The following is a 15,600-nucleotide window of genomic DNA, read 5'->3' as shown; positions in this document are numbered from 1 at the left end:
AGCATTTGGGTCTCCACCAAAACCTCAACAAGGGCTTCCAAAGGGTAGTCCTCAAAGAGTACCATGGGAGGTAATGATGTACAACCTTAGCTTGTCTTATTCAAGATGCATTTGGTGTTTTCTTTCTCATTTCATATTTTTATTTTTGATAGAGATTTATAGAATACATTGGAGAAAAGTGTGCATCACGTGATTGTCATATGATAGTGAGCACACAAGAGATATTTGATGGTTGGATTACCATCATGAAGAGATACTCAAAGGGGGAGCTTTCATCTCAAGAGGATACCACCACAAAGAAGGGAAGGCAGCCTTCTCCCGCAACTTTTCGTTGCCTTATGGGTCTAAAGGATGGGGACATCCTCACATTACAAAAGGAAGTTAATGATGGACACATCGTCTTTCTTAGAAACAAATGGGACAAAGAGGATGTTGTTGACATGGAGACAAGGGCAAAGCAAATCAAGCAAGATAGGGTGCTCCATGAGGAGCTAGTTTCTCTCTTCAATGCCTCAACTCATGCTAGCAATAGTATGATGAAGAGTTGGGACGATCTTGTTGCTGAATACGACATCACCAATGATGTATACACAAAGATTTTAGGTGTTTGCAGTGATTGGGTGTCAAAAAAGCTCACACGTGGGGCTGATGCAGGACCATTGCCAAATGGTGCAAAAGACATTATGAACTTTCTTATTGTGAAGAAGCAAGATCCTCTTCATTCTTCTACTACCTTACCTTGGCAAGTATATATTGTGGGATGCAACCTTGAGGCATTCGATCTTATATACAATGTGTATAAAGATCCTATTACCATTGGTGTGGTTGTCCTAGAAGCGGCACATGGAGTTGGGGGCATGACATGGGATTCTATCATGTTTAGAAAGGTGGTCTTCACATTGTTAAAAATGACATGTGAGCCTAAACAATTCATTTTGTTGTAATTTCTCAACCGCAAACAAATGGTAGCTATGGAGGAGGCCCTTGAGAATCTTTCATGCAAGTACCATATGCAAGTTGGAAGTGTTGACTTCCTACCAATGGCCAAGAGTCTTGCTTTTGGGGCCATGGATTCATTTGCCGTGTTGACACTTGTGACCATGGAGAAAAGCTTCATCAATCTAGATCGATATGTTGGAAATTCCAACAAGCCATGCATTTTGGATAATGAATCCATTGAAGCCATTGACAAAGAAGGAAAGGATGGAGAGCTTGAAGAAGAACAAACTATTGCAAAGGCCATATTTAGAAAGAAAAAGAAGGTCATCAAGGCTACAATCAAGGCATTCAATGATGCACATGAGGTTGTATGTGATATATTCTCATGTGGTGTTGCATCAACGCTCGCATTGGAACATCACATGAAGACTATTGCAGTGGTGTGCAATAGTCAAGAGCAAAGAGAGATTGAAGCGGCATGTTGGAGAGCCCATGAGAGAGCCAACCCACCTACAAGTGCTCAAGAGGTTCCTCCCATTGGTGCTCTAGCTCTTGACCTACTGCCGGAGGGTGTGGATGAATCAAGCCAAGACATAGCAAATATTATTATGAAAGAGAGGTTGAAGGCTACTTCAGGTGTTTGAACCTCTCTATCTCTAACTTTTGTCAATGAGAACACTATGGTGTAAGGTTGAACTTGTGTTTTGGAGGATGGTTTCATGACATAACATTTCCTACATATTTTCTCATTTTGTGGTGCTATCTAAAGCAAGCCTTACAAGCCTATTTCTCTCAGTTTTGTGTTTATTGTTTAAGAGTCCTTATTTCTAGAAATATTTTCATCATATTGTACCTAAAATTGGTTGCAAAAAGTTAGTGCTTCTGTATTAAAATACAAGTATGAAGTACATGATAATGTTGGAAGAAATATTTTCTTGTATGTTATAGCTAGAATGCTTCAATCAATTGCTATTACATTACTTTGATCCAAATGTTGGTATTGGTTTTCTCTAAAGTTTTGTGTCCTTCAATATTTTGCCATGTGGTCAAATATATTAGAAGAAAATGTTTTGTGTCATACAACTACATTGAGTTTTTCAATTTCAATTGCAGTGCTTTGATTGAAACATTGGTATGACTTATATTATCAAAGGTGTCAATCTGGTGTCTATTGATATTAGGCCACATGATCTAATATTTTTTCTCTTGAAATATATTTTTCTAAGTATGCTCAACATGCATGTCCTACATGCACATCAATGTGGAATATTGTAGCATGTGTGTATGGAAAAATATTCTAAAATGTTCATTGTAACTATATACATTGTTGTATCTTAATTCAATAGTCATATAATATTACTTTTTGAGATTTTTTGCCACATGGTCAAAAATATATTCTGATGAAGTATCTACCATCCATGCATACTATCTGCATATTAAATTTAATGTCTTATACAATGTACATATGGAATAGTACAATAAACTTAGCCCTATTGAACTATATATAATGTTTTTATCTTAGCTTACTAGCTCTAAAATGAAAAAAAAAACTTGTAAGAGACTAGATGTCTATTTTGTTCTTAACCTTTGTGTTGTATGATAGAATGATTCAAATTTGACTAAGAATAGTCTATTTGCATATTTGGCAGATTTGAGCAGAGCAAACAAAGTAAGTGATGTGGCCTTGGCGAAAAGTGCTACCAAACTATGTGTGATACTTGATCTCAATGGTCTTCTTTTACAACGTTGTTTTTCCACATCAAAGAGGTTCCAAAGTTTTCGAGTGGGCAAGCAATGGGTTGTTCTTCGACCAGGATGCATTGAGTTTCTTGAAGCTACATTTGCAAGATTCCAAGTGGGAGTTTGGTCTACAGCTTCACACAAAAATGTCATCGCAATAATCAATTGCTTGGAGAGCTATGCAAAAAGGAGATATCCTTTTTTCATGATTTGGGGACAGGAGAAATGCCATACGCATCCACTCAAGATCATCTATCGGCCAGACAAGATGGGGGTGGAAGCAATGTTCAAGCCCCTTCAGTATGTGTGGAACGAATATGGCAATGTTTGTGAACATAGCAAGACTATTTTGATAGATGATAGTCCCTACTACAAGGGGTGTCCTAACCCTCTTGAGAACTGCATCTATCCACAGACATTTGATGTTAACCAAGGAGACTCAATCTTGATTGAGGAACTTCTACCCTACTTGACTCGCTTAAGTGGATCCCATGATGCACGTGAAGTCATAAAATTTGATCGATATGGACTTGAGCCAGTTCAATATGGACATGAGTTGTACACACAATTCAAGGTTGTGATTGACACATGGCTTAAAGGAGATGATAATGCTATGTCATCTTCATCATCAGTACAACCCAAGAACATCAATCGTGGAGATGGAATATATATGAAACAATCTTCAATCACTTCTTGCTTGAAGAGATCATCAATTGTACAAGGATCATCATCAAGAGTCTCAATTCATCCAACCCATCCATTGGGTGTCTCACAAGTATCGAGGTTAAAGCGGATTCCTTTGGTTTCTACTCTAAAGGATATGGAAGCAATGCAACTTGCTCATCAGCTAGGATATAAGGACGACTACATAAATGGTCGTGTAGCTAGACACTTCATAAAAAACCTTCAAAAATTGTACTTTCCACGAAAATGATGTGACACAAAAATAATACACTCTTTTCTACAACTTGTACCTTGGTGTTTATAAATGCGTTCAACATCAGAGAGACTAGCTCAAGATTTCTGGATTGTGATTTCATGGAAGAATTCATTGTATTATATACAAGCTCCTCAATGAAGAATGATATTCTAAATGTAATTTGATGGAGAAAATGTGTTTTTATGAAAAGGTATACTAATTGTGCTTTGATATTAAATGAATGCATGCATGAATGCAAAATATACTAGAAAAGTTTAAATCTCAAATTAGTCTCGGTATTGTTGTTTTGAATTTTATTTTCAAGTATATTGTTGAAGTTATATTGGAAGAAGCAATTTCTTGTATGGTAGCTAGAATGCTTGAATCAATTCCAATTGCATTACTTTGATCCAAATATTTGTCTAAAGTGTTGGATCTTTTGATGTTTTACCACATGGTCAAATATATAGGAAGAATTTTTTTTGTATCATATAGCTACAATGCTTTTGCCAATTGTAATTGCACTGCTTTGATTGAAATATTGGTATGACTCATATTATCAAAGGTATCAAGTTGGTGTCTATTGATATTTGGCCACATGGTCGAATATTTTTCCTCTTAAAATATGTTTTTCTAAGTATGATCTACACATATGTCCTATATGCATATTAATGTGGGAAGTGTTGTAGCATGTGTGTATGGAAATATATTCTAAAATGTTCATTGCAACTATATGCATTGTTGCTTCTTAATTCAATAGTCCTATAATATTATCTTTTGTGATCTTTGGCCACACGGTCAAAAATATACTTTTATGAAGTATCTTGTGGTCATTTAGCTAGATACTTCATTAAAAAACTTTAGAATTTTACCTTCCGCAAAAATGATGTGACAAGGCAACAATACATTCATGTCTCTAACTTCTTTCAACATTGGAGACTAGCTCAAGGTTTTTGGGTTGTGATTTTATAGAAGACTTGATTGTTTTATAAACAAGATCATCGTGGAAGAGTGATATTCTAACTATATTTTGATGGAGAGAACAGGCTTTGATGAAAAATTATACCAACTGTGCTTTGATATTAAATGACTGCAGTATGAATGCAAAGTATACTAGATATATTAAATCTCAAATTAGTCTCATTATTGTTGTTTTGATTTTTATTTTCAAGGGTAACGTAGATATCCTTTTTCCAACTTAGAAACATTCAGCACAAATATAGACAAAAAGAATATAGTGTGCTTTGATCTCAAATAATTCTAAGTAATATTTTTTGGGATTTTCTTTTCGAGACTATTAACCACACATACATATTCTTTTCAACTTACTAGAAAGAGCTAACCAGAATTATAACCATATTATTATCTTGTATGGCGACTATGCATATGTAGTCAAAGGTCAAGGGTTGGAGAGAGAGAGAGAGAGAGAGAGAGAGAGAGAGAGAGAGAGAGAGAGAATGCATTGATGTCCAAGCATCATGTATTAATATAAAGTGAAGTAAAGAAGGAATTCCTAAGGAAAACACACATACTCTATAGTTTTCTAGTTATTTTTTCAACATTTAATTTGCTTTATTCTCATAGATAAGGTAAACTTTTAGGTTTGGCTATAAAAATACAAATATTTCTATACAAAATGCACAAAAAATAGGTCTATTTCTCAAAGTGGGACTTAGGAAATTCCCAAATTCTCCAATATGGTGTTTATACATACAAGATAATTTCATTCTAGAAAAGATATTACACTAGTCTTGGATACTGTTTCATAAAAACAACGAATAATGTAAAATTGATAAGGTTAATAATATAGACAATTATTGGTAAAAGATAATTTTATTCCAGAAAAGATATTACGTCAAGCTTATATATTATTTTCTAAAAATAATAAACAATGTAAAATTGACAAGGTGAATAACATTCACAATTATAATTAAAAGATGATTTTATTCCAAAAAAGTTATTACATCATCCTTCTAGATTGTTTCCTAAAAACAACATGACATAACTACATAACTACATCACTAGATGCAAGCTTGTAGGATAGAGTTCTAAGGGTCCCTACACCTAAGTGCTTTTAAGGGCTACTCTATCCTCTCAGATGGACTCCTCTTTTTCTTCACCAATTCAGCCGTGTAGCTCCACCAAGTACTGATGGTGGTGGCGGCTCCAATCGTCATGTTCCATATATATATATAGCTCTTGGGTTGATAGGCTTATTCACTATAAGCTTGTCCCAAAGATTACTTGGACTCTAGTGTAATTTTGAGATGCTCTTTCACATCTCTACCCGGCTTCTAGCACAAATCCTTGCACACATCTTCAAGCGTAACCTTGAGAGTGGATTTTGGGGCATTTGATGATGACCTAATGAGTGAGGGTAAGGATAATGAGAGTCGAAGAAAGATAGAGAATGAAGGAGAGGGTGAGAATAAGGGTGGGTGCGGTAGAGAATAATAGTGAGAGAGAGCGAAGGAAAGAGGGAGAAATAGGAAGGGAGAGAATTATTGTGAGATGAGAGAGATATATAGAATAATATAGAGAGATATTATGATGGTCAAGAAGAGAATGATAGTGAAAGAGAGGGAGACAATGAGAGATGGGAGTAAGGGTGAGAGTGAGAGCCAAGGGGTCATATATAGATAGAACATGCTAAAAGCAAAAAGTGATTTGCATGGATAATTCCTAAAGTTAAATGCTATATTTAAGAAAAGGTATTCCAACCATTTATAATATATAAAATGAAGATGTTGGCATCAATATATAAAAAAGTTAATATATAAAATAAATATATTCCAACCATTGACATTAATAGAAAAATATATATTTGTCATTTCCATTTGAAGTATTGTAATACAACCAAATTGGTTGTCCTATGAAGATCTAAAAAAGCAAAAAAGTATATAATATACCTTCAAAGAGAGTTAATAGAGTAACATGATATCAAGGACATTATATACTAGCAATATTAAGGACATTATATACTAGTAATATTAAGAACATTGTGTACTTTTATGTAAGTTTAATGCTATGTAGCTCTTTCTAATGTAAAATTGCAAGAAAACAACCATTCTAAAAAAGAAGTCTTCCCATCAATATTGTCATTCAACTTAGATATCGATAACAAGAGCTCCCTTTCAGATTATTTGCTTACTGCTGCTGAGATGAACATTCTGATTAGGTCCTCCATTTTTAGAGTGGGTTGATGTATAAACATATTATGGTTTGCATCTAACCCAAAAATATGCAAATATACAAAATATAGGTGCTTACATACACAATATGGTCTACCAACCCCAACCCTAGTTTGACGGAAGTCGCTTATGCTCGTCTTAAAAATTCTTAGCTACATATTAAAGTGTGGATATTTAAGCTTTGTCCAATGAAAAAGACATGCTCGCTCACGAACTTTCAATTTATTTTCTGGTCCATTATTGTAGATTGTCCTTTACTTCTCTCTAATTAGCTCCTGCCTCATTGGCCATAAAGCCATAAAAATCTAGTTTGGGAAAGCTTTGTGCACCATAACATCAATGATCACCTCCCAGAAGAAAACTTATACATCTATGTCTTCTTCTTTCATTTTGCAAGAAGAAATTGTCAAAAGCTATTGCAAGTTGCATGCCATCATATAATAGTTGTAACAATTGTAAAGAATTTAACAAATTTTAGGAGTTTTCTAAGACCATAGTGTACCTTGGATCATACACATATGAAGCCATTATTGTCCATCCTTGCACATGCCTGACGTGATCAAAGCAAACCCAAGACTTTTTTAAATCATTGTCTCATATTTGATGCATGCAATTCACTAAGTCTAAACCTGATACGGACCCTATGGTATTTAAAATACGTACCACCCCTCTGACTCATCCAAAGCTTGGCCTAGAAAATGACTACCATGGAAGAACTCAAAAGCACATTGTCTCTTCAAATCTAGAATACTAGACTCTGCACTTTGCATTGTGCTGTTGATTTTAGAAGTACATACCATCCTTCTAAATCTACAAGAGAATGGGACAACTTATAAAATCATGTTGAGAATCACAATCATGTAATTAAAATGTATATGCAGTTAAACTTACCATTGAGATTGAACCATGGAGCGCATGTGTAATTGTGACAACCCCATGTTGCTAATATTTGATCCATCCCTTATATGTTTTTTGACAACTGCATCCAATACTAGTTGTTTTTTGACAACTGCATCCAATACTAGTTGTTTTATGATATCCATTTGAATCTTGTAAGATTCCTCCCTCCAGCTTTTGAGGTATACAGGTGTAAGAACCTCCCCTTCTGATCTTATAATTATTCTCCTCTCTAAAATAAAAGAAAGATCTTGTTTTACCCTGTTTTGGCATGGAGAGAGAAAATGTCTAGAGGGAGGTAATCCAAAATTGAGATATTTTTTTATATAAAAATCCTCCTAGTGTCTAAAATGGTTTCCCCTGAAATGAAAATTCAAAAATAACTTGCCAATGTGCAATTGGAATTAATTGAAAATATGTATAAAGGACCTTAGCCTAAGGGTCTAGATTTTTAGAAATTTTTGGATTATGGTCCAATTAAGGTTCCTATGGGCCAATAGGATCAATCCAAGTGTGGGGAGGAGATAAATCCAATTTATAAGAGAAAAATACCCAAAAATGAGTAAATGCCCACATAAGATGAAGAGTTGACTGAGTACAAGGTTTATTAGTAAAAAACTATGAATATTACTAAAAAATGAGATATTTTGGGTATAATGATACATTTTTGACACCTTGGTAAGGAGAAGGGGGCTCTTCAAGGAGGTGCCTATTTCACATGTGTGGAGGAGTTTTAAACTCAAAAATATTGTGATATTTTTATCTCTCCTCTCTCCTGGATCAAACCAAATCAAAAGGGAGCCAAACTAGGTCCAAATCTTGTCCAAATTTAGCCAAACTGAACTTAGAAAATTCTAGAACCTGGTTGGACTTGGTTAGAGGCCTCCCTCACCTATAAATAGATCCTTAGCCCTTTTAAAAGTATATGTGAACTATACCATGCCAGTATTATACTAAAATAATGATATTTTCTATTATCCTCAAAAAATCCTCTACAATTTGGAGAGAATGGAGTTTCTCTCTCTCTTCAACCTTCTTTGGAGCCTTTCTCAACATACTAACCAATTGATTGGTTGGGGGCCTCTCCAATGACTAAAGAATCAAGTAAAACAAGAGGCAAAGTGTGAGTTTATGGTCTTTTTCTTAATTTCTAAATGTTTCTCACTTCTCAACCCCTCCCAAGCTTGAGAAGTATTCAATTGAATGGCTCTTTAATGCAATTGAAGCTCTCTAATAAATTTTAGTGATAAATTTTATAAGTTTCCATTTATGCTTAAATTAAATAATTTTTTAAGCATATCTCTCTCTCCCCCAAAAAATGGTCATTCCTATGACCTATTCTATATTCAAATGATGCTTCTCATGAAGCAATTCTCAAATATAAAAGTAAATTCTATGCTTGTCAAATTAGATGCCAAAGAAGTGGCTTTTTAATGCTTTTATGCTATTTAATTTATGAAAAACTTAGGAATCAAGTCCATAATTGGATATTGATCTAAATAGTAGTTATTCTGTCATATGGTATGACTAAACCTTATGCTTTTAAAATTATTAAAATTTATCTCAGTAATAGCAGCGGAGCTATGGCAAAATGTCTAAAAAATTCACACATAATATGAAAAGAGGACTTCCTACCATATTCTAGGATTAATCATCCTAGGTTAATTGAATAATGCTTATCATAACCATGCAAAAATTGATTTTAATATTTATGCATAAATAGTTAATTAGCAAAAAGAGAAATTTCTAGTAATTTATTTTTATGATGAAAGAGAAATTTCCACCATATTTGGAATTTAATCATTTGAATGAGAAAAGTGGAATTCCTAGCATATTGGAGTTATTGGATATTTTATTTAAATTCAAAGATGAATTTTAGATAAATTTATTTTATCTATGAGAAATAATTAAATGTTAAATGAGGAATTCCTATGACAGTTGAAATTCCATCATTTAGATGGGAAAAGAGAAATTCCTAGTATATTGGAATTAATGGATATTTTATTTACATTCAAGGATGAATTTTAGATAAATTTATTTTATCTATGAGAAATATTTAAATGGTAAAAGAGAAATTCCTATGACATTTGGAATTCCATCATTTAGATGGGAAAAGAGAAATTTCTAGTATATTGGAATTAATGAATATTTTATTTAAATTCAAGAATGAATTTTAGATAAATTTATTTTATCTATATAAGAAATATTTAAATGGTAAAAGAAAAATTCCTATGACATTTGGAATTCCATCATTTAGATGGGAAAAGAGAAATTCCTAGTATATTGGAATTAATGGATATTTTATTTAAATTCAAGGATAAATTTTAGATAAATTTATTTTATCTATGAGAAATATTTAAATGGTAAAAGAGAAATTCCTATGACATTTGGAATTCCATCATTTAGATGGGAAAAGAGAAATTCCTAGCATATTGGAATTAATGGGTATTTTATTTAAATTCAAAGATGAATTTTAGATAAATTTATTTTATCTAGGAGAAATATTTAAATGATAAAAGAGGAATTCGTATGACATTTGGAATTCCATCATTTAGATGGGAAAAGAGAAATTCCTAGCATATTGAGTTAATGGATATTTTATTTTAGATGAATTTATTTTATGAGAAATATTTGATGAGATAAAAGAGGAATTCCCATGATATTGGAATGCAAATAATCAAATGCAAAAAGAGGAATTCCCATGACAATTGAGGTCCAAGAAATTAAATGAGAAAAAGAGAAATTTTTAGTATAATTTAATTTATGATTATTTATCAAAAGTGAAAATATGGGTAGAATTGATTTCTGTAAATCCCATGAATTCTTCTATTCCAAAAGAGGAATATTGAATATAATTCATTTGAGAAATTGAGAAAGAATATGGAAATAGTCGTCGAGAAAAAGAACCTTTAATTAGGCCAAGCAATTGGCAGAAATTTAGAAAAAGTCCCATTATCGGTATCAAACTAGAAAAAGCTAGTAAATGGAAATAGCATGTGAATGGATGTGATAAGATGTAAATGGGATGCAATAAGATGTGTATGGAATGTGATAGGATGTGGTAAGATGAAAATAGAATGTGATAAGATGTGATGTAATGGAAATGGATGTGGATGTGTATGTGAAAGAATGGATGTGGATGTAGATGTGTATGTGATAGAATGGAAATGGATGTGGATGTGTATGTGAAAGAATGGATGTGGATGTAGATGTGTATGTGATAGAATGGATGTGGATGTAGATGTGAAAGAATGGATGTGGATGTAGATGTGTATGTGATAGAATGGATGTAGATGTGTATGTGATAGAATGGATGTGGATGTGTATGTGAAAGAATGGATGTGGATGTGTATGTGAAAGAATGGATGTGGATGTGTATGTAAAAGGATGTGATGTGATGTAAAGGGATGTGGATGTGGATGTGTATGAATAGATATGGGTAGTCGTACATGTGAACGATTGGATGGATGTGGATGAATGAGATGAGATGTGTATGAATGAGATGTGTATGAATGAGATGTGATGTGAAAGTGATATAAATAATGTGATGGACGTGAATGGATGTGATGGATGTGAATGGATGGATGGGATGTGATGTGAATAGATGAGATGTGATGTCATGTGAATCAGATAGATGTGAGTAAATGGATGAGATGTAATGTGATGTGAATCAGGATGTGAATGAATGAGATGTGATGTCATGTGAATCGAGATGTAAATGAATGATATGGGATGTGAATGGATGAGATGTGATGTGATGTGAATCGGGATGAGAATGAATGAGACGAGATATGAAATGAATGTGATGTAAATTGAGATAGATGTGAATGAATGATATGTGATGTGAATGAATGAGGTGTGATGGGATGTGAATATGGGTAGATGCGAGTGGATGAGATGTGATGAGGATAAATGAGGAAAGATGTGATGAGATTGAAAATGATGTGATTGGATGAGAATAGGAATACACATGAATTGGACATGGATTAAGTAATGTGGACGAATGTGGAACAATGTGAAAGATGAGAGTTCATTGTAGAAACTATATTTATGACCTATTTTTAAATGACTGTTTTATGTCAATAATGCTGGTGAAGCATTTTGACCATCTTGAGAATGAGGTCGTGGAGACCTAACTGATAAAGTTGCAACAGCTAACGGAGAGTCAACGGAGGATGTCTCGTGTAGCAAGGTCGACTGACCAGCCTCAGTTCGATTTAAATGGTGAGCTTCTGGTACGGTGGATAAGGGACCAAGGAAGCGACCTATGAGTGAAGCGCTAGGTGACCTGCGAAGGATCCTAAAGGATGCTGACCATACGGTGCTCGGGCTCTAGGGGTCACCAAAGATACCCACACGTGCGTCAGGGAAGATATTAGAACAAGGAGTAAGAGTTGTTTTCTGAAACCGGGCATGGATCTGGTTGATTGACCTTGTTGGTTCTCAACGGATGAGTCCATGGCTCTTTTATATGGATATGTTGGTTGATCTTGCTGATCTTCAACGGAGATTTCATTTTGATTTTTATAAGTGAATATATTGTCGGGTACTATAAGCTAGGAACTATCGAAAAGGCTCTTGAGTGAATAGGTGGTGAGCGTTCTAGTTACCAATGATGCCATAGGTACACCGATGAAGGAATGATTGGAAATGAGAATTCAACCAGATATTTTGGAGGATTATGCATAATCAGTGATACTATGGTTTCATTAAATGATTGTTTTAAAGTCAGTTGAATCTGTGAAAAAGGCAATTTTATATTGGGTGTGTAAGTGGTATGACTAGCTTTAAGTTTGCATGAGTATCCGGCTAGGGGACCTGGGAACTCTTTTCTCCCTGGTACCCGGGACAAAACCTAACCAAATTCCTAATTGGATCCCATCACTACAGTGGTTGGGCGGTTGGCTAACCCACGGGACTGGATGGGGTTAGGCTGGGCTGATGGATCCCTAAAATGAGACTCAATTCTGTTATGGTAGGATAGACGAAGTAAATCCCGGATAGAAATTTTTTCCTATGGAAGAGAATCAACGGCTGTGCCTCTCAATGAGGAAAAAAGTGTTGGTCTTTATGATCTAAGTGCAAGTCTCTTCCTTGATCTGACCATGGGACTTACGAGCTCGGTCGGATCAGTTCAGTTAGTTAAGGCTCTTGACTACGTTAGAGTAAAAATATCCTATAGGAATCGCCCAAGCTTTCCGGGCGAGGGAAGTTTTTTCGGGTTCATTGGTTTTGGAAGAACCGAGGGATTAGTCTCTTGTCCGGATATCCTTGGGCGAGGCCTCGACGAGTGAGAGGACCGTGCCCGCGCAAGGAGTGCTACTTCCGCTGCTAGCACCCCCGAATCCGTTGCGCAGAGGGGGCAGGGATCTTTCAAATCTTCCTTGGACCACTTGTAGCAACCTCCAAACATTGCCTCTTGCACAAGTATTTTTATCTTTTGTAATGCTTGCCTTGATGTGTCTCTTTGCACCTCATGCAAATGTTTCCCTTGATGTATCATCAGTCTGCTAATATGTAGGTCATCGGGCATACAATACTACACTGTAGCATCACACATACTTCTACATACAGCTTTGGTCTTACGGTATAAACAAGCTAGAGAGCCATATTCATCCGATGTTAAGCCCCGATGTTAAGCCAAGCAAGGGAAGCTTTTGTGTGAGCTTTCCTATAATTTTAAAAATATAAATTCTCAATAAATACTATTATCAATAAATGTTTATTAAAACTGAAAGTATAAATCTTACCAATCCATGATGTTCTATTCGGTGTGCCGTTCATAGGCCTACTTCTACACAAGGCATAAGTGCACTCAAACAAATCTCCACAACTCGTTCGAACTATTTTGAGAAACTTTACATGATTCTCCATAGGTTTCACCCACCAACAGTTTCTATCATATGCTTGCTTCATTTCTTACATTGGTGAGGATGAAGGATTAAGTATCTTCGGTAACTCAAAAGCCACATTGCCATTATAAATTTGCAGAACTATAACACTTTTTCAATAAGTGTGTACTTGCATGAGAATCCATAGATAGTAAGTATTTCACCACACTCTTTTAATAGGGTGTGTCTATACATACTTTAGATAATATAGGAGATTCTTCTATAGTGAGAGCAATAATAGGTTGCCTTGGCATGCTTATTGTATTGTTGTTTGATTCCCCTACTAATGGAACCACAAGATATTCTATTGTTATATCTTTATCAAATATATAGTATGGTCCTTCTCCAATGGGTCTCGTTAGGTATAAGATGATCTACACCATCCTCCTTGGGTTTGATTGCAAATACTTTTAACCCACATTGAGTAGGTAAAGTTTCAACATAATTGTCAAATTTAGAAATATAAATACGCCCTTGCATAGTCCTAAAAATAGGATCACATTCTAACCTCCCTACAAAAATGTGAAATGTTGTGGTCTTCATCAAAATAAACAAGAACACAAATCAAAAAATACAAAGAGGAGAAGAAGATCTATGGTTCTAATTACTATATGACCTTTAAAAAAACACAAATCAAAAAAAGAGGAAAAGGAAATGTGTTTGTAAGGAGATCTTTATTTGTAAGGACATATGTCCTAGCAGTGCACAGTGAAGAATAGAAAAAGAGGAAAAGGAAATGTGTTTGTAAGGAGATCTTTATTTGTAAGGACATATGTCCTAGCAGTGCATAGTGAAGAATAGAAAATGAATTTAAGTTTAAAAGAATGGATTCAAACATGTAAGTAAAGAAATTTTAAATATATAAAATAATATATTATTACTGACAATGCATGCATACATATAAAATATATATATTATGCAAGTTATATTTATATATTTATTATTTAAGTTTATATATTAAATTATAGTTTAATAAAATAATTATATGTATGTATGTATGTATGTATGTATGTATATATATATATTCATATATATATGTATGTATGTATGTATATATATATATATATATATATTATAATACATTCTATTTATATGTACATATGTATGTATGTATACATACATACATAAATTAAGTATAGTATAATTATTATTTACATGAAAAACACTTTCATAAAAAGTAATAAATCTAGAGTTTAGGGTATTTTTTGTTAAGGATATGAGATGATATGTTTTTTCTTATGATGTTAATTACACAGATGGCTCAAAGATTAGAGAGGGATTGGGTTATGGGTTTTATTCAAAATAAAGTGGAAGTGGGCAAAGTGATAGTTCTACAAACCGAGATTTTGTTCATGATGTTGCGATTCCTCAACTATCATGTGGGTGTTCTTGTGACTTATTGCGAGAAAAAAAATGTGCCACTTCCGTTTCCAATAGAAAATGGAGACATTGTTTATCTTCATGATGCAATGAAAAGCTTCATCATTTGGCCTATAAAAGATCTTGTAAGAATTTTCACTTTAATATTATGTTATTTTATGATAAAATTATGATAAGCTAACATTTTATCACTTTTGCTTAGGTATTTATAAAAGGGTTGAGAAATTCTTCGAGTGTTGAAGGATGAAAGAAAGAAACTCTGAATGAACCTAATGCACCTTGAGAAACCAAGTACATGGGTACATGAACCAACCTCACAACCCAAGGATAAGGTGGTGTCTAGGAAGATATCCTTCTACCCTAGAGTATGGTCCATAGACCCACATTTACATGCATCCTACTTGGCATGGTGCCAAGTTAGCGTAAGAAGCTATCTCCTAACCATTTAGCCACACATGGCCAACATTTAGTGTCAAAATTGGGGATTGGTGGTGGAGGCCTAGGTACTCACAACACAATTGTACTCCTTAAAAAGGGGGCCTTACAAAATAGAGAAACCCATCACCCACACAGTGATAGTGACAAGAGTGGAGCATTGATTTTAAATGCCCCCCCACAATGTCCACCCACCCGTAGGTGCACT

At 34.3% G+C, this 15,600-nt stretch overlaps 1 protein-coding gene across 1 annotated transcript; it reads left to right on the top strand.

Moving 5' to 3' along the window:
• The first annotated feature begins 962 nt into the window (after positions 1 to 962).
• LOC147627613 (uncharacterized) lies at positions 963 to 1,583 on the top strand. Its single transcript, XM_086814252.1, has one exon. The coding sequence runs from the start codon at positions 963 to 965 to the stop codon at positions 1,581 to 1,583; it is 621 nt and encodes a 206-aa protein (XP_086670378.1).
• The last annotated feature ends 14,017 nt before the right edge of the window (positions 1,584 to 15,600 follow it).

This window comes from Cibotium barometz, chromosome 20 (genome assembly GCF_041138505.1).
Source record: "Cibotium barometz isolate CiBa-2024 chromosome 20, ASM4113850v1, whole genome shotgun sequence".
Lineage (NCBI taxonomy): Eukaryota > Viridiplantae > Streptophyta > Polypodiopsida > Cyatheales > Cibotiaceae > Cibotium > Cibotium barometz.
This window is presented reverse-complemented; position numbering and strand designations above follow the sequence as displayed.

What these genes read in the sequence shown, in the direction of transcription:
- LOC147627613 (XM_086814252.1), top strand. Translation starts at nt 963, where the DNA reads ATGGTAGCTATGGAGGAGGCCCTTGAGAATCTTTCATGCAAGTACCAT.